Source organism: Canis lupus, chromosome 1 (assembly GCF_048164855.1).
Source record: "Canis lupus baileyi chromosome 1, mCanLup2.hap1, whole genome shotgun sequence".
In the NCBI taxonomy this organism is placed as follows: Eukaryota; Metazoa; Chordata; class Mammalia; order Carnivora; family Canidae; genus Canis; species Canis lupus.
Window position 1 is genome coordinate 22,010,867 of NC_132838.1, and position 18,345 is coordinate 22,029,211.

The 18,345-nt window shown below is 34.7% G+C and overlaps 1 protein-coding gene across 1 annotated transcript in view; it reads left to right on the top strand.

Moving 5' to 3' along the window:
• Nucleotides 1–18,345, top strand: part of MBD2 (methyl-CpG binding domain protein 2) — a 63,294-nt gene that overhangs the window by 28,006 nt on the left and 16,943 nt on the right. The window contains exon 3 of the mRNA XM_072822891.1: nt 4,794–4,931. Within this exon, the coding sequence (XP_072678992.1) occupies nt 4,794–4,931 (138 nt within the window). The remainder of the gene's footprint in view (nt 1–4,793; nt 4,932–18,345) is intronic.

Sequence of the window (18,345 nt, forward strand, 5' to 3'; positions counted from 1 at the left end):
ATTTACTCATTTATGTGAACAAGATTTCTTGGTGTTCCATCTATAAAAAATGAAGAATAGGAACAGAATTGGTACTAAATCTTGACCCATTCTAGCAGCTAATGATACTCATCCAAGCCCATGAAGTTAATTTTGAATTAAAAATTCTCTTCTTTAATATGTCTAATTTTTATTTCATTTATTAATATGTAATTTACTATTTGAGGGCAGTTACATACTACTGATGTAGTAAACCAGAAATTTATTTTTTTTAAAAATCATTGTGGTCACAAAAGGTTTAAAAAAAATAATGTCATGATCTATAAATGATCAATTAAAGGTTTTCAAGTTTAAAAATAGGAAATAACTTTGGGAATGGAAGTATTCAAAGAGAAAGTGAAATAAAATATAACAGTTGAAGATTTTGTTCATGTGTAAGTGGGTATATTGATGGTGGGTATATTTAGGTTCTGTTCGATACATCTCTGGTATGTTTATTATCAAAGTGTCAGTATTTAAACTTGTAGTAAGTGCATTTTTTGCAATTAAAGTTTGATATCAGCTTTGAAATGTAGGTGAGGTATACATATTTTCAAAAGTTTTTTAGCTGCTAAGAGTGCAGAAATGTTTGAAAATCACTCGTTTATGACATACGCTCTTTGTCTACCTCTATAATTATCCTCATTTCTTGCCTTAGTCAACTTAGGTCAACTGAAAGGTACATGATAATTAGACCACACTGGTGTTTAGTCCCTTTATGAATCACCTTCTCTAAGTTTCCTTTATATGTTCTTGGCTTTTAAAGAAGGTCACTGAAAACGAAAAAGCATTTGAAATTTGCTTAATATTTGTTGTATGTTAGTGTCTTTAATTTTTTTCTAGATTTAATAGCAGGACACTTTGTTTTCCTTATTAATTGGTATGCTGCTTCTTCTCTGACCTGATACCTACATGATTTAATGCTTCTCTTTTCACCCAGGCTTCTAGAAATTTCAACTCCATTTTTGATGCTCAGCTCTAGTATTGATCACTATTAATCTTTTCAAAAGGAAATATGTTTTCTCCCTGTCACTGATTCTCTGTTTTAAAAATTGATTTTTTTTATTGCATATTCATTCTGAGTATACATAGATCCACCTCAGATATTTATTGGAAAGAGATGAAGTAAATGCCTTTTTTTTTTTAATTTAAAGATTTATTTTTGTATTCCTCCCAGCACCTAATGGGGTAGAAGAGTCTCAGAAATTGAGTTGAGTACTTCCAGCCTAATATACCCATTATTATAAAATACATTAAATTTTGATTTGAGGGATAGCCTGTATACTGAGAAGATTTATCAAGGTTGGAAACTTTTTCTTTCTAATATTAGAATGTGTGTGTTTGCCATTTTAATTATGTGATATAAGAAACTTCTGCTTTACTTTTTCTTACACTGAAAGGGAAGATTACAACTATAGGAATAGTTTTAATCTTGCCCATTAAAAAAGTGTTTGCTTTATGACTTCTAAGTTTATGGAGGATTGATAGTTATTTACAAGGACTCAGACACAACTGGGCACAACTTTGGCACTCCTCAGGTGAGAGTGCTTAATACAATTTAGTGTTTTTGTGACAGTTTCTGAGAGAACCAGTTAGGCCAGTTTTTCAGATTACATGCCACTGTTTTGGAATACAAAATTAATTAGTAAACAAATTCTCTCTTCAGAGCTTTCAAGTTAGTTAAAAGGAGAAAACAAGGAAAGTCAAGATAATCTCTTACTCCATTCCACCGAGGAATGCACTGTCTCAGACAGTGGGAATTGTGTATTTTGAATATTTTAAGCCGGCTTTTTCTTCTAATTTTTACTTATCGCACCAAAAACATAAGTTAATTAAAAAAAGGCAATCTTACTTTTATAGCACCAATAGTTTTATATGTTTCATGCTTCCTTCCAGTCTTTGTAGATTCAGGATTCATTTAGAATAGTCCCCACTGTCTCTAGTCATCCTTTGTAACAATGAAAATCTTAGAGACTTATAGAAACAGTGGCAGTGTCCACTGATGCCATCTTATTAATACCAGCAGAGTATATTGTTCTTTATTAAGAATGAAAACATTTAAAAACCAAAGAAAGTATGATTTAGTGATAATACTAATCATAGCTAGTGACAGGAAAAGTTCTCGGTAAGCTTCTTTAGGATTGAATATTAAACATTTTATAATTTGAATGGCTTCACTTAGGGCCTCAGAATGGTCTAGATGTCATAAATCAGAGGTGTCCAAGCCTTCTGTGCATCACAGAATTATTAGGAGACCTTTTTTTTTTCTTTTTCTTTTTTTAAGATTTACGTACTCATTTGAGAGAGAGCACATATGCATATGCGAGTTGGGGGAAGGGCAAAGGGAGAGAGAAGCAGAGAAGCAGACAGACTCCTTGCTGAGCGCAGAACCCTTTGTCGGCCCATTCTCAGGACCCTGAGATCATGACCTCGGCAGAAATCCAGTCAGATGCTTAGCCAACTGAGCCACCCAGGTGCCCCATCCAAGAGAGCTTTTAAAAATACACATTCTTAAGTTTCACACCTTTAAAGTGGCATCCTAAGTGATTATTTTGTAGCCTGTTGGTCAAATTTGCTCACTTCTAAATCAAAATTTTTTGAAAATCTATAAAGATAAGGAAGCTAAATACCTGAGAAATATTGTTAGTCTTATTTAAGGCGAATATGTCCCTGGGTTCTTGGCTGACTCCGTTGGAAGAGCAGATGGTTCTTCATCTTGGGGTTGTGGGTTCAAGCCCCATGTTAGGTGTAGAGATTACTAAAAGCAAACAAACAAGATGAATCTATCTCCTAAAGGTGAGCACGTACATTCGGAGAAAAATAAGTGAGATAGAGGAACGTCAAGCATGCCCAATACATACAGAAAAGAAGGGATGTGGGGAGGGGACACATAATGTGTCCAAGTAATACCATGATTGTGCTAGTTGTCAGTTTGATTTATTCTGTTGCTTACCTTTCTTGCATTGGTAACATTCTTTAAGCAGAGGTCATAAGCTCAACACCTCAGGCTTAGACGGGTAATGCAAACTGAGTTCTTGAGGAATTTTGCTAAAGGGGAACCCTTGTGAGCAGCTATTACTAATTAATTATGGCCTGTTGTGGCCAAATCAAGTCCAGTATTTCTAGATCTTTGAGTTTTTAAACTAGAATCTGGATTTTATGTGAAATCTCCAGATCTTGTAGATGTTCACTCATTTTAATACACTAAAAACTGAACAAATTACACCTATGGGTTAAACTTGGTTCTTCTGCAACCAGTTTGCAATCTTTGTTGTAGAGTAGTGGTTCTCCAGGTGGTCCCTGGATCAGTAGCATCAGCATCGTGTGCAACCTTAATAGAAATGCAAGTTCCCAGGCCTCACCTCATCTCTCCTGAATCAGAATCTCTAGGACTGAGGCCCAGGAATCATGTTTTAATAAATCCTCTGGGTGGTAGGGATGTGTGCTGAAGTTTGAGAACCATTCTTTTGGAGCCTGGAAGTTGATAGTACAATTTTTATCTGGGGATAGTTGTAAAGACAAAAGTTCATTGAATATCCTGTAGATTTATCAAGCGTATTTATCAAAAATACCAGATGTATATTGTTTCAGATACAGATGTCTGTTTATATATATATATTTTTGCCAGAATCAGAATATACAATGATTAAATCACATTTTGTTCTTTTTTTTCTTCTCCTTCCTTGCCCCTCTGTTCCTCCATCGCAAATGAACTTAATAGTAACTCTGCCACATTTGGACTTTACTAGAATACATCTTAGATTTTCTTTACTGGTTGATTAAAAGATATGTTTGTTGCTAAATTGAGTTCTATTTGTTAGAACTTCCATTTCTAATTATCTTTTGATATGAGAGTGAAGTTTAACTTATATGGTTTTATGTAAACCTAGCCTCCTAATAGGTGACCAGGTTGTTCACATTTTAAAGGCCAAGTATACCATATTTTCCTCCATTCTCAACTGTTGAGATGATTGCTGTCCTGATGATTGTTCTGAAAATGCTCCTTTTTGTGTTACCTATAAGCACAATTTGTTCATTTAAAAGTCCTGAATATCTTGCTAATCAAATTAATCATGAATTACGTATAGATAATTTCCTTACATTTTAAAATACACAGCTTTTTATAAAAAAAAAATAAGGCTTTTTATGATAGGAAAACTTCATGTATGTCTTGTATAATGAAGTGCTAAAAGTGTCCTTTAGAGTATTTATAATACTGAGATTGAGAAGTTTGGTATAATATGATTTAAAGTAATGGATAATGGTATTTCTCTGGCTTATTTCACTTAGCATAATAATCTCTAGCTCCATCTATGTGATTTTGCTCATATGTGGAATTTAAGAAACAAAACGGAGGTGCCTGCCTGGCTCAGTAAGAGGAGCATGTGACTCTTGATCTCACAGTCGTGAGTTCGAGCCCCACATTGGGTGTAGAGATTATTTAAATAAGTAAACTTAAAAATCAAAGGGGAAAAAAGAGACAAACCAAGAAACAGACTCTTTAATTATAGAGAGAACTGATGGTCACCAGAGGGGAGGGGGTTTGGGCATGGGTTAAATAGATGATGGGGATGAAGCAGTGCACTAGTGATGAGCACTGGGTAATGTATGGAAGTGTTGAATCACTGTGTTGTACACCTGAAACTAATACTACACTGTATGTTAACTAACTGGAATTTAAATAAAAACTTAAAAGTAATGGATAATTAATAAAAAATTCACCAAATTATATTTATATGTAATATCTATTAATGAAAACATGCTTATATCCACAGGGTAAACCAGACTTGAATACAACATTGCCAATTAGACAAACCGCATCAATTTTCAAACAACCAGTAACCAAAGTCACAAATCATCCTAGTAATAAAGTGAAATCAGACCCACAACGAATGAATGAGCAGCCACGTCAGGTAAGGATCTAATTGGTTCTCCAATCCTATTTGTCAGTAAATTCTGGTATTTTTACCAGACATAGTTCAAGTAAACTGATTAAAATGGAAAATATTTGGAAAGAAAATTGTTTTATGTTCTAGGCTATTACATGAATGCTGGAGAATAATCTAATATTTAGGTAAAATGTTTTAAGAAAAAAGTTACTAAATGAATCTAAATATTATGGACTACATTTTTATGCTTTTGTGTGGTAATGTACATCAGATTTGCTTTTGCTAATCTTAGTTTTGTTTTTTTTTTTTAAGATTATCTTTCCAGGGGATAATATTTCCTAAGGGGATGAAGCATGCAGTTTGTGTTGCTTAGTTTAAAAATATTTTCTATTACATAGAAACTACTTTTTGTTCTTATTTCTTATTATATGAAAGCCATCCCTCCCCTTTTGAAAAACAGAATTAAATAAACTTTGTCAATATGGTATATTGTCCTGTGACTTCCATTTTTGCAGAAATTGAGTTTATATTTCTCTTTCTTATTGCTTCAAGCTGTATTACACCAGAATCTGTTCTTGGAAAAAAGTATTATCTGAGAGGCCTCCCTGCTGCTTAATAATGTCACATAGCCCGGGGAGGGAGACTTGACAAAATGCTTACCTTTCCAAATAACCTTGCTTATTCACTCCCTAATTGTGGTCAAAAAGTTTAGGTACTTCGGAAATTTTTAGTAGCAATTGGGGTGAGGGAGTGGAGGGAGAAACATCTGTGCATATTTTTTCTCTCCTTTCTCTGCCTCCTCCCACTTACAGAGTAGAAATGCTGATTTACCTACGACGGTTATCTTTTGCTCTCGTATTCCCCATTTAGATGCCTCACTCCACCTTTTCATTTGAATTTTGTTGTTCACTAGTCCCTCAAGTGTCTCATCTCCAGACTTCATAAAGGATTGGGCCAAAACTTTCAGACAGTTGCTCTAGAAGAAACTACATAAAGAAATTCAGTTCCCACATCCTCTGTAGTGTTTTTTCCTCTTCAGGTGAGCCAGGAAAACAGAAGATATTTGGAGCCACATTGGATCAGCATCTTGCTATAGATGTCTCAAGATTTGAAGTTCTAAACTTGCTTTACTGTTGGTCCCCAAGAGATTCAACAGGGGCCATGTAAGTGTATCACATCCAATATAAAAGATGCGTACCTGCATGTGCCTTTAGGCTCTTGTCACCACTTAGGTTTTCTCTGGGCCATTCAGCTTTCTGTACCAGGCTTTCCCCTTCTGTTTTACTACTGTACCCAGGGATAGTCACCAAACCGCTGGTGGTTTTAGTATATTCATTACAACAGGGAAGGAATTCTGCCATTCTGACCTCTGCCCGCCTTGGTAAAGCCATTCCCTGATTGTATTCTCTCTTAGATACTGTCTAAAGTCTTGAACATCTCGTCCTTTGGCTTTTTGGTGATTTTTAAATCATTTCCTTGTACAGATTTTTATCAGTTGAAATTTTCAAAGCATGTAATTGGGTAAGACAGTTTGCCTCAAAAAAGCCCAAAAGATAAAGAAAGTGGAATAACTACTAATAATAGTTCCATACTGGAAACTGGAGTTGTCTTATTGAGAATAGGTAGTAGATGGATTTTATCATCATCTTTTCTTTGCCAAATCATTCTCAATATAGTCTATAAACGCACATATTTTACAGGCCAATTGAGTAGCAAATTATGGTGATTTAAACAGTAACTTAATTGTTTTCTGTACCTAAGTTCAGTTACGGATTTTAACAACTGTACTAACTGTATTTGCTGGGTATTTACCTGGCTCTAGAGAACACTGGTAACAGAGAGTTTTAAAGCTGAAGTAATCAGATCAGTTGTTCCTTATTCACTGATACATTGAGTCGTTTTACATTTTTCTTCTTTTATTAAAGTTTGTGGCATTGTTCTCAGATGAAAAGAGCATGTCAGAAAAGCTAAATCCCTCCCCTCCCCACCTGCACCAAATCTTATGTCATTTTAACCCAGATCTTTTGAGGATTTTATCTTCCTTTCAGCTTGCATAGACAGGAAGTGTTAAAATTATTTAGGAGGTCAGAGCTCCAAAAGTTTGAACTGTTTTCCCTTTATCCTCATGTCACCTGACAGTTTTTGCTGTTTTTGATTATACCAAGGCATTAGTTGTCTTTCCCCTGTCTTTACCTTCAACATAAGAATTGAGGTAATATTTGGCTTCTGTCTCACTAATAGGATTTCAAAATAAAGGACAGGGCATTGGCCAACTATAGGAAAATAGCAGAGACAACTTTTATACTACTGTTAAAAAAAAACAATCTGTCATTCTGATTATTCCAGTATAGGTTCAGGTGTTTAAGTAAAGGAAAGATGCTGATTTAAATTATATTTTGACAGATGTGTGCTAATCAACTGTTGTTGTTGAGGAGATAGTTGACCAAAAAATAGACAAAAATAATTCTTCCAATTGTGCTTTTACACAGCCTCGTTGAACTAGATTGGCAGTATAAATTGGCAGATATTCCATTTGGAGAAGTTATTTTGATCATTCAGTAAAAAAACTAGACAAAGAGGTTTCTATTTTTGAGACTCCTGTAGATATAAATGTTTTTATTTCTTAACCATGTCACAGTCTTTTAAGAAGGCATTCAAGCTAGTGGTATTATAATTCGTTTTAGAGGGTTGAATTTTGAGACCTAGAACTAGGATTAGATTTTTGGATTTTTAATAGGTTCTACCTTGAATAGATTAGGTTGAAGTGAAGCTATCATAGAAATTGATAATTCTGTCTTGTATAACAAACATCCTATGCCTGCATCATTATATGGCAGTCTGATTTGAATTTACAAAGTAGATGACGTATAAATTTCTAATGTATTGATTACTTGAAAAATGCCTTAACTTTAAAATTCCAAATTAGGGCATGTAATCAAAAGTGCAGTAAACAGAATTCAGCAGTGATTTCTGCCTATAATTAAAGCCATATGGTAGGGATGGAATTTGTAAAACCTTATGATAGGGTGAATAGCTAGATATTTATACATACACTCTCAGCATATTTGATAAGTGCTTATCTTTTCATTAGATTAAAAAGAAATCTGGAGTGGGGTGAAGCGAACTCTACCAACTATAAGACTATTATCCCAAACTGTAAGATCATGTCCAAAAATCTTTTTAACCTAATTGAATTATGATTTTGCTATTAAGGTGTCTTTCCTAGCTTTCTTCCTTCAATATTTGAAGAACTCACATTTCTGTTTCATTCTTATGTTCTTGATGCTGTCATCTTTGACACTTTCTGGTCTCTTGCTTTTTCTTTTATCCTCAATTCAAAGAAACTTCCATCTTTGAGCCATTAATACTTCCTTTTAATTATTATGTTATAGGGTGCTAATAGGCTGTAGGTGTTTTTAATAGTCTTTGAGAATTAATTACATTCCTTACAGAATATTCAAAATTTTTTAACTGAAAAATAAATATTTGAAAATCAGCGAAGTGATTTAAATGTTCTATTTAATCTTAGATTTTTTTCTTTTATTTGCTTATTCTTCTTCAAAAGATATGAAACTTTACTTTCTTCTAGCAGTCAGCCTTTTTTTTTTTTTAGAATGATTTTTTCCCCAGCTTTATTGAGATCTAATATTGACATATAACATTGTATCAGTTGAAGGTCTACAGTGTAATGGTGATTTGAAACACATATACATTGCAAAATGATAATGTAGTAAGGTTGGATAACATGGCCATCACTTCCTATAATTGTGGTGGTGGTGGTGGTGGTGGTGATGGTGAGAATGTTTAAGATCTCTCTTAGCAACTTTCGAGTATACAATACAGTATTGTTAACTGTATTCATTCACCATGCTGTGCATCAGGTCCCCAGAACTTACTCATCTTATAACTGGAAGTTTATACCCTTTGACCATCACCTCTCCGTCCACCCCCACCCCTGGCCACCACCAGTCTTCTCTTTGATTCTATGAGTTCAGTTTTTTTAGATTCCACATATAAGTAAGATCATGTAGTATTTGTCTTTCTCTGTTTGACTTATTTCACTTAGCATAATGCCTTCAGGATTCATCTATGTTGTTATAAATGGCAGGATTTCCTTCTTTTTTTATGGCTGGTAATATTTCTTTAACCATTCATCTGTTGGTAGATACTTAGGTGGTTTCCATGCCTTGGCTATTGTGAATAATATTGCAGTGAACATGGTGGTGCAGATACCTCTTTAAGACAGGAATTTCATTTCCTTTGGATACGTACTCAGAAGTGGGATTGCTGGATCAAAAGAGAGTTCTATTTTTAATTTCTTGAGAAACCCCCACACTGTTTTCCATAGCAGCTGTACCAATTTACATTCCTACCAACACTGCATGAGGGTTCCCTTTTCCCTACATCGTTGCTAGCTCTTACTATCTCTTGTCTTTTTGATAGTAACCAAGAGTGAATATTTTAAAATGTTAGAAGAAACTTTCAAAATGAAATTAAATTTTAAAAACATGTGTACTCTAAATGTCTGAAGACCTTATATATAAAAGTTTGTAAAATCTTTCAGTATTTGATTACTATCACCCATAAGATTACTCTTCATTCTAGATATTCTAACAGCATTTACCTCTTCCTAACCTCAGCGGGTTATTTCTAGTATAGTCTTATTTTAATGTTCTTATGATTGAGAAAAAGACAAGCTAAAGCATAGAGTTCCATGGAAGATATTATATTCCTTTTCTCTAGCTAGAAAAAGTGGCTGCCTGGGCAGAGGAAATAGGTGACATGTTGTCCTCTACTAACTTAAAAACATTATTCTGGGTGATGGAGGAAAGATGCCATGTACAAAGGGTCATATAAATAGTATAGACCAGTGCTGTAGGTGTTCCAGGGGGTGGTTTTACTGTGGCTGGGAGGGTTGGGGAAATCTTTAGAAAAGATACGGGACATATGCTGGACTTTGCAGATTGAGTGGGATTTAGAAAATCAGATGGGAGGGCGAGGACATTCCAGTTAGGCAAAGTAGTGTTATCAAAGCTGTTATAATGGGAATGAACAAGGAATGAGAGGTAAATTTGGAGATCAGGGTTTTCATGGGAAGGAGTGGGAATTGAGAATGTTATCATGGCTTTCCTTAAATGTCAATCTTTACAAGTTTTAAAACTGTTATCATTTGCTATATTATAAGAGAAAGAAATTTGGGATAGATAAAAGAAAAAATTTCTCATTCCTTTTTTATAATGCAATTACAATAGTGTTTTAGCATTTTTAAATATTCTTTCAATATTTTAATGCAACTTTTGATAACGTCATGGTCATAGAATATATATGTATATACATACTTTAATATGTACACATGCCATTATATTATATACATTTATCCATGTTTTATATAGTTTATGTGCTATGATTTTATAATTAATTTATATTGCTCCAACAACTGTGTATTATGGTAGCATCTAATTTACTTGACTATTAACTTAGTGTTATTTCCAGTTTTTCACTATTATAGGTAGTACTCCAGTGAGTCTCTTTATAAGCTCCTTCCTATATTTTACATTGTTTCATCAGACTCTAGTCTGATTTTATTTTATTTCCCAGAAATACAAATAGTGTGAATATTTATGATTTTTGATACATATTGGCAAATTGATTGCCAAAGGGTTGCACCACTTTAAAAGTCTATGGATAAGTTATGTGCATTCCAGTTTTAGCTTACCTTTATTGCCATTGAGTATTAACTCAATATATAAAAAATGGTTTTTCATTTAAAATTTGCATTTATTTGAATACTACTGTAGTTGAACAAACTAAAGCATTTGTGTTTAACTTTGCAAATGAGAAATGTTTAGAGGTATTTGAATAAGGGACTAAGTAGCTTTTTTATTACCCCTCTTAACCGAATGTGAACATATCTCCTTGTGACCTAAAGCTAATTCAAACATCTGTGCTCCCCAGATGCATTCCCTCCTACCTTCTCAGAGATCTCGCTCAATGGATTATGTCCACTACATTTCACCGTTGACTTCTCTCTCTAAACAGCCTCTTCCCCAATTCTTTTCCTTTTACAGTCAAACTTCTTAGACTTCTTAGGTGTGTATTTAATATCCACCTTATCTTTTAGTTTTTTTTTTTAAGATTTTATTTATTTGTGAGAGAGAGAGAGAGAGAGAGAGAGAGGCAGAGACACAGGCAGAGGGAGAAGCAGGCTCCATGCAGGGAGCCCGACATGGGACTCAATCCCGGGTCTCCAGGATCACGCCCTGGGCCGAAGTCGGCGCTAAACTGCCGAGCCACCCAGGCTGCCCTCTTAGTTTTTATATCTCTGAAATACCACTTTTGTTTCTGCTCTGCCATTTGAGTGACTCTCATCATGAAGATTGCTGATGATCCTTATTACATTGGATGGATAAATTTCAGTCCTTAAATTGCACTCACTACATGACCTGCCTTAGCGTTAGGTACTATGACTACTCCTGGCTTCTGAAATACTCTTTTATTCTGTGACACTGTACTTTATTGCTTTTCCTCCTTCCTTGTTTTTTTCTGATTCCCTTTCTTAGTTTCCTTTTGCTCTCTCCATCTTTTAGAATTGTGAGATTTCCCAGGGAATACAGTGCATTCTTCTCTGTATCTGTATGGAGGACTTCATTCATTCTCATGGCTTCATTTATCATCTAAATGTTAATGATTTCCAAATTTACGTCTTTATCCTAAGCTTCAGTTGTTTGTATCAATCCACCTACTAACATTGTTTGCTTGGAAGTCTTACCGGCACTTCTAATTTATCTTATAGTCTCCTTCATCATCCTATCAAACCGGCCTGTTCTATGTGCTTTTTCCCAGTGAAATTCCCACTGACTCAGCATTATCCTAGACTCTTCCTATCATTTACTCGAAACATGTAATTAGCTAACAAATCCCATTGACTCTGCCTCTGTAAATACTCACTTGCTGTATCTCCTCCATACCAGGTAAATGTCATTTCATCTCATCTTTCTGCTTCCTGTCTTATTCTCTTCAATTCTTTCTTCATTTTGCATCCAGAAACTCCATCTGACATGAAGATCTGATAGTTCTATTCTTCTGAAAATGTTTCAATGATTCCTGTTAAATTTTAAGGGAAAAAAAACCCCAAACACCCTAAATAATGCTGTACAAAGTAAAAAACACCTGACATGACTTACAAAGTACTTCATCATTTGGCTTTTACTTATCTCTCTGGCCTTACTTTCTTTCCTTGTTCTACACTCAAATTACATGAAACTTTTTTCAGAGTTTTGAATGTGCTGTCCATTCCCCACTGCATGCCCACATCCTGCTCTTGCATTCTCTGGTCATATTCCATGCTGTTTTCTTTCCTACATTTAATTACCTATTTTCTACTCCTCCTTCAAGTCTGAACTCACTTTACCTGTTCAGAAAAATCTGGATTTAGAGATCCTCCTTAGCATCCCTCCTTTATTCTTTTCTGATCTAAGTGTATTAGTTATTCATTCTTTATCCGCAGTATCTCCATTATGTCAGTGCTTAATATGCATTTGTTGAATTAATGAAATTTTTAAATTAAAAAATCTTTAACTGAGCCTTCAACCTGTGCCAGATACTTACCTAAGTGGCGGGGGTACTGCAGTGAACAAAACAACAGCTCCTGACTTCATGGCTCTTAACTCCTAATGTAACAGGGAGAGAGACAGACAAACGCATATATAATTATCATGGTATGATAAGTGCAATGAAAAAAAAAAAGCAAAGGAGAGCCTATATGGTCTTCAACAGCAGAGAAGTATGGGGAGAACATTCTAGATAGAGGTCTTAATCTGGTTACTGTATGTAATATGAGGAATGACTTAAGGCTAGTAGAACACTGAAGAAACTATAGGAAATTAGGGCGAAAATGAAAGATCTATTTCATGTTGGTCATAAAGTAATTGACAAAATTTGTTGACTTATCAGCCATGCCTGTAAGAAGGAGTCTCAGAATTTAGATAACTGGGAGAATGATGCCATTGACAGGAATATGGAAATACTGAGGGGTAGCTCAGTTCTTTTTATAATAAAATATGAATATGAGTATTAGAAAATTTGTACCCTTCTAGCAATCATGGGATCTCTAAGTCGTAAAAGATGATGGGTTAGAGCCCATAAGAGAAAACTGTGGTTTGAAGACTTGTCAGTCTTTATGGAGGTAAGAGTCGCAGCTGAGAGGTTAGATACAAATTTTTTAAAAAAATTAATGAATCCATGGGTTATTCATTCAGAGTAACCTCTACTCATCATGTATTTTTGTGGTTGGTCCATCTAAAAATATTTCAGCTATCATGTGGGGAGATCCATGACAGTTTTTGACATTTTAATATCTAGGTAACACAGGAATATAGATGAAAAAAATACTAAAAATGTTCTGTTTCAAAGAGTAGTTTCCTACTTCTTATGTCTTCTAATTTCCAGGAGGATTTTTTCTTAATTCTGGCTGTTTTCCTTTATAATTACCTCTGTGTTTCTGAATAATACACTATTTCTTTATTTGTTAATTTTTGACATTTGACTTCTCACAATGGTAGATGAGTACATAGTTCTCTCTGTTCTCATGTTCCCAACATAGTTGTATCATGTTTTTAGTTAAATAGGATAGTCAGGGTTTACATTATTATGAAATGAAAATATTATGAAAATATTCATGGGTAGGGCAAATAATGCCCTATCATCATCAGAATGGTTTTCATAATTTATTGTTGTTGTTGTTAATCTTAAGAATTGTATGCTAGGTTTCTTTATGATTATAGTTAATCTTTCCTAATGCTTTAATATTTCTGCCACAGGCCCATTAATAATATTTTTATTCTGCTGAAATCCATGGGATTCCGTCTTGTATTTTTCTTGGAGTCACCTCAACTGGCCTTAGGCTGGATTCGTTCTCTGGTCCTGCTGTGTAGCTGTGGCTCTAGGGATTTCCTGGGCTGTACTTCTGCACTGGACTTTCCTGGATTTCTGTCTTCCTCTGTCTCTGTATACGCCCTTAATTATAGCTAATCCTCCAGTACCTTTCTCATAAAATATATTGGGAATAGGAACCTGCACATTAGAAATAACTTTATTCTTTCTGGACACAAGCAGGTTTGACCCCAGCATCATTTACTGAAAAGACCATTCTTTTTCATTGCTCTGCATTATCATGTCATAAATGAAACGCGAAAGTGTGGAAGTCTTATGAAAGTTAGTTTTTGGGCTCCCAGTTCTATTTTTGGTCTATTTGTAAATGTGAATCAGTTTCTACACTCAAGTCTATTTCATTGGTCTCTTGTTTCTTTCCTAATACCTCACTGTCTTCATTACTATAGTTTTGCAAAAGGACTTTTTTTTTTAAGATTTTATTTACTTATTCATGAGAGACACAGAGATAGAGAGAGGCAGAGACACAGGCAGAGGGAGAAGCAGGCTCCATGCAGGGAGCCCGATGTGGGACTCGATCCCAGGACCCCGGGATCACGCCCTGAGCCTGAGGTGGACGCTCAACCACTGAGCCACCCAGGCATCCCTATAAAAGGTGTTGCTATCTAGTAGTGTATGTTTCCACCGTTGTTATTCTTGGATCAAGATTATCTTGGTTAGTTTATGGCTATTTGCATTTCTACATAAATTTTAGATTCATCTTGTCTACTGTTCTCCAAAACCTGCTAGGATTATAATCTATAGGACAATTTGGGTGAGAATTATCATTTTTACAATGTTAAGTCTTCCAGTTCATAAATCTTATATATCCTTCCATTAAAATATAAAATTATATCAAAATTATAGTTTTCAGTCTAGTGATCTTATATATCTTTAATTGATTTCTGGATATTTGATGTATATGGATGCCACTCCAAGTGATTACATTAATTTTTTTTTGTTTTCTAGTAATCTGTTGCTATTATGTAGAAATAAGTTGATTTTGTAGATTGTACTCACTTACTTTGTAAATTCACTTTTTAACAGTGAGCCTTTTCAACCTTATACATGAACAGACAAACCTGTCATCTGCAAATGAGAGTTTTATTTCTTTCTTGCTAGCCTTTAAACCTTTGATTTTCTTTTTTTTCTATTTCACTAGCTAGGATTTCCAATATAATCTTGAATAGGAGTGATAACAGGTGTTCTTCTCTCATTCATGCTACCAGGGAATGTAATATTTCTCCATTATATATGATACTTGCTGTAGGGTTTTTTGGTAAATACTTCTTGTCAAATAAAGGAAATACAATTTACTTCTTTTCCTAGTCTACTAAGAATATTTTTCATGAATGGGTATTAAATTTTATCAAATTCTTTTTCTCTACCTAGTTAAATGCTGAAGTGGTTTTTATTCTTTATTCTGTTAATATAGCAAATTATAGTGTTTAGTTTATGAGGTAGTTTGTACTGCTTGATTCTTTTGAATGTTACACAAACCTTGAATTCCTGGATTAAGCCCAATGTAGTCATGATGTATTATCACTGTTACTGCTGTTCTGATTTGCTGTTAGTGATTTAGGATTTTTGCACTTATATTCCCTAGAGAGATTGACTTGCATTTTTCTTTTCTCCTAATTTTCTTCTCAATATTTTAGTATAGAGGTTTTGCTGCTTTTGTAAAATAAGCTGGGAGGTGATCCTTCTTTTAAGGTTCCCTGGAAGACTTTGTGTAAAATTGGTACACTTCTTTTTATGTTTGGAAGAATTAATTGTGAGGCATCTATCCCCGCCCTTTTTAAAAATGGGAATGCTTGAAATTATGTTCAACTTATTTGATAGGCATGTGGATGAGTATTGATATTTTCTATTTCTTCTTATATCAAATTTGAGAATGTTTTCTAGGAATTTGTATATTTCATAATTTTCAAACTTAGCGGTTTAAGATTGTTCATAACATTTTGACAAGTATTGTATGCTCACTTTGTGTAGTGCTTATGACAAAATCTAGACAAGCAGCTATAGCAGATGGTACTGCATGTCCGTCCCCCTCAACTCCCTCAACTTCTGATTTTTGCTGTTTGCTTCATTCTCCCAGCTTCTTTTGCCCAAATTGTTATCTTTTGCCTTAACAAGCCATCTCACTGTAGTTTGCACAGCCACATGAGTCAAACTTTTCCTTGATTTACATAGTAATTTTCTTGTCCTGATCTTGCCCTTTCTTCCTGGGCCACTCTCACAAAATAAGGAGGTAGCTAGGGTTTGACTTTTGATGTTTGCAGTCCATGGTATTTAAGTTAAGTTGTTTTTGCTGACCAGAACTAGACAACTCAGATATCATATGGGATTGATTTGAAATAGAGCGTTTTATAAACTGGACAGTGAATTCCTTCTGGGCAGGAAGCATCATTCCTCTGTATAGCCTTTTTTTTTTTTTTTTTCTCTGTTTTTTTTTTCTCTGTATAGCCTTAACCTAGTGTCTTGCATATTTAGTTTTTCATGAGTCAGTGAATATAAAGTGCACATTTTCTGGATTTTGCTTTAGTCTACAAATACATAACAAGGCCCTTTGTTCTTTGATTAGATTTAGTAAAAGCCTTAGAGAAGTGAATCAAATATTCATCGAATTTATGAAATTCTAACATTAGAAAATGAGAAATTAGATAAAAATTGTATATGTTCAAAGCATTTTCTCATTCTGTTAAATTAGTGTTTTGATGACCTTCTGAGATGGATAAATGATTGGTATTTCTATTTTACTAGTGAAGTTACATCCAAGGAGATTAAGTCACTTGCCTAAGTAAGATATCACATTTATTTAATAATTGAGTCGAGACAGAAGCACTCAGCTTCCAAACCAGTATCTTTTTGTTACCCTGTACTCCTACCTAGCCACAAATTCATCTCTAAAACATTTTAGTGCCACCGTTGTGTCTCAACATCCTGCTCTTGATAGAGATGAAGACTCTGCAGATTAAAACTCTTTAAGTAGTGAAATTTTAATGGTAACTTTTGGTTCTTCTCTTTTACAAAATATTAACACTTCTGTCCTCAGATACCACAAAAGGTCTATGACATTTATATATTTTAAATATTTGTTTTTGTTAGATAAAACTGCTCATACTATAATTTCTTTGAGTCTTACCATTAGTTTTAATTTGTTGCTTAATAGTAATGGAAAATACAGAAGCATACAGAAAAATAAAGGGCAGACTTTTAATAAGTCTTCTGATAGTAGGCGATTTCAACAGTGAGGTAGGGCAAAAGAGGCTTGAATCAGGAACTGGATTTGGTAATTGCAAGGTTACGGTGACCTTGGGCAGGTCAGTGTTAACAGAATAATAGGAGTAGAGTTTAATTTAGAAGGAAGAAATGAATGGAAGGTTAGGAAACAAGAGAGAAAGTTTCTCTTCCAATAGAAAGCAGAAGATAGAGCTGGTTTGAGGGAGAAGTAGAGTGTATAGGGACATTTTTAAAAGTAATCAGTGTTGAAGTATATGTTTCTTCTGGGGAAGAAGCCCAAAGAGAGGAAGAAGCCCAATGAAAGGAAGAAGGAACATGGAAAATGTGGGAGGAGAAGTTGGGCAAATTGTTCGGACAAGATCAGGTGGAGACAAAAGATACGACCAAGAGCCAAGTGAAGAGATAAATCCAAGAAAGGCAGCAGGATACTTATTCCTCTGAGACAAGAGATAAGTGAGGAAAGGGTAAATGGTGCAGATGGAATTTACTGTGGAAGGAATATTTGATGAGCTCAGGACCCTTTGGCTTGAGCTCCTGGCTTTCCTGATCATCACAAGAGTCCATCATTATAGCTTCTTGATGTAGGAGCTGACATTCAGCTTGTGGCACATATTTGAAATAAACGATGAGAAATAGGAATTCAGATATATAGGAGTTTTAGGTGAAATTTACTTAGTTCCATTATTGAAGTTTCAGTGTATTTCTATATGATCAGTTAATTTTTTTAGTGGAGATTATACTTTCAAAAGGTAAAGGAGGGTGCATTTTCAGATAATATATGAGAGCCCAAATCAATTATAAGTTTTTGTGTGGCTCAGTTTGATGAGATGGCTTTTTCTCTGGGGTTTTAGTTTAGAATTGACCAGACCCTAATGATAGCTACACATTAAGAAATTATGGAAATTAATGTTCGAGATCAACCTTTTGTTCTTTTTTTTTTTTCCTTTAAAGATTTTATTTATTCATTTGACAGAGAGAGATTGAGCACAAGCAGGGAGAGCAGCAGAGGGAGAGGGAGAAGCAGTCTCCTGGCTGAGCAAGGACCCCGACTCCAACATGGGGCTTGATCCCAGGACCCCGGGATCATGATCTGAGCTGAAGGCAGACGCTTAAGTGACTGAGCCACCCAGGCGCCCCACAGCCTTTTGTTCTATTTTGTTGTTCTACCTGTACTTGAATACCTAAAATCATTCTGCATGGAGATGTGCCTTTCTCAGTAGTCAGTGGCAGATTTGCACATGCCTGTGGTCTCTGATCCTTTGTTAGT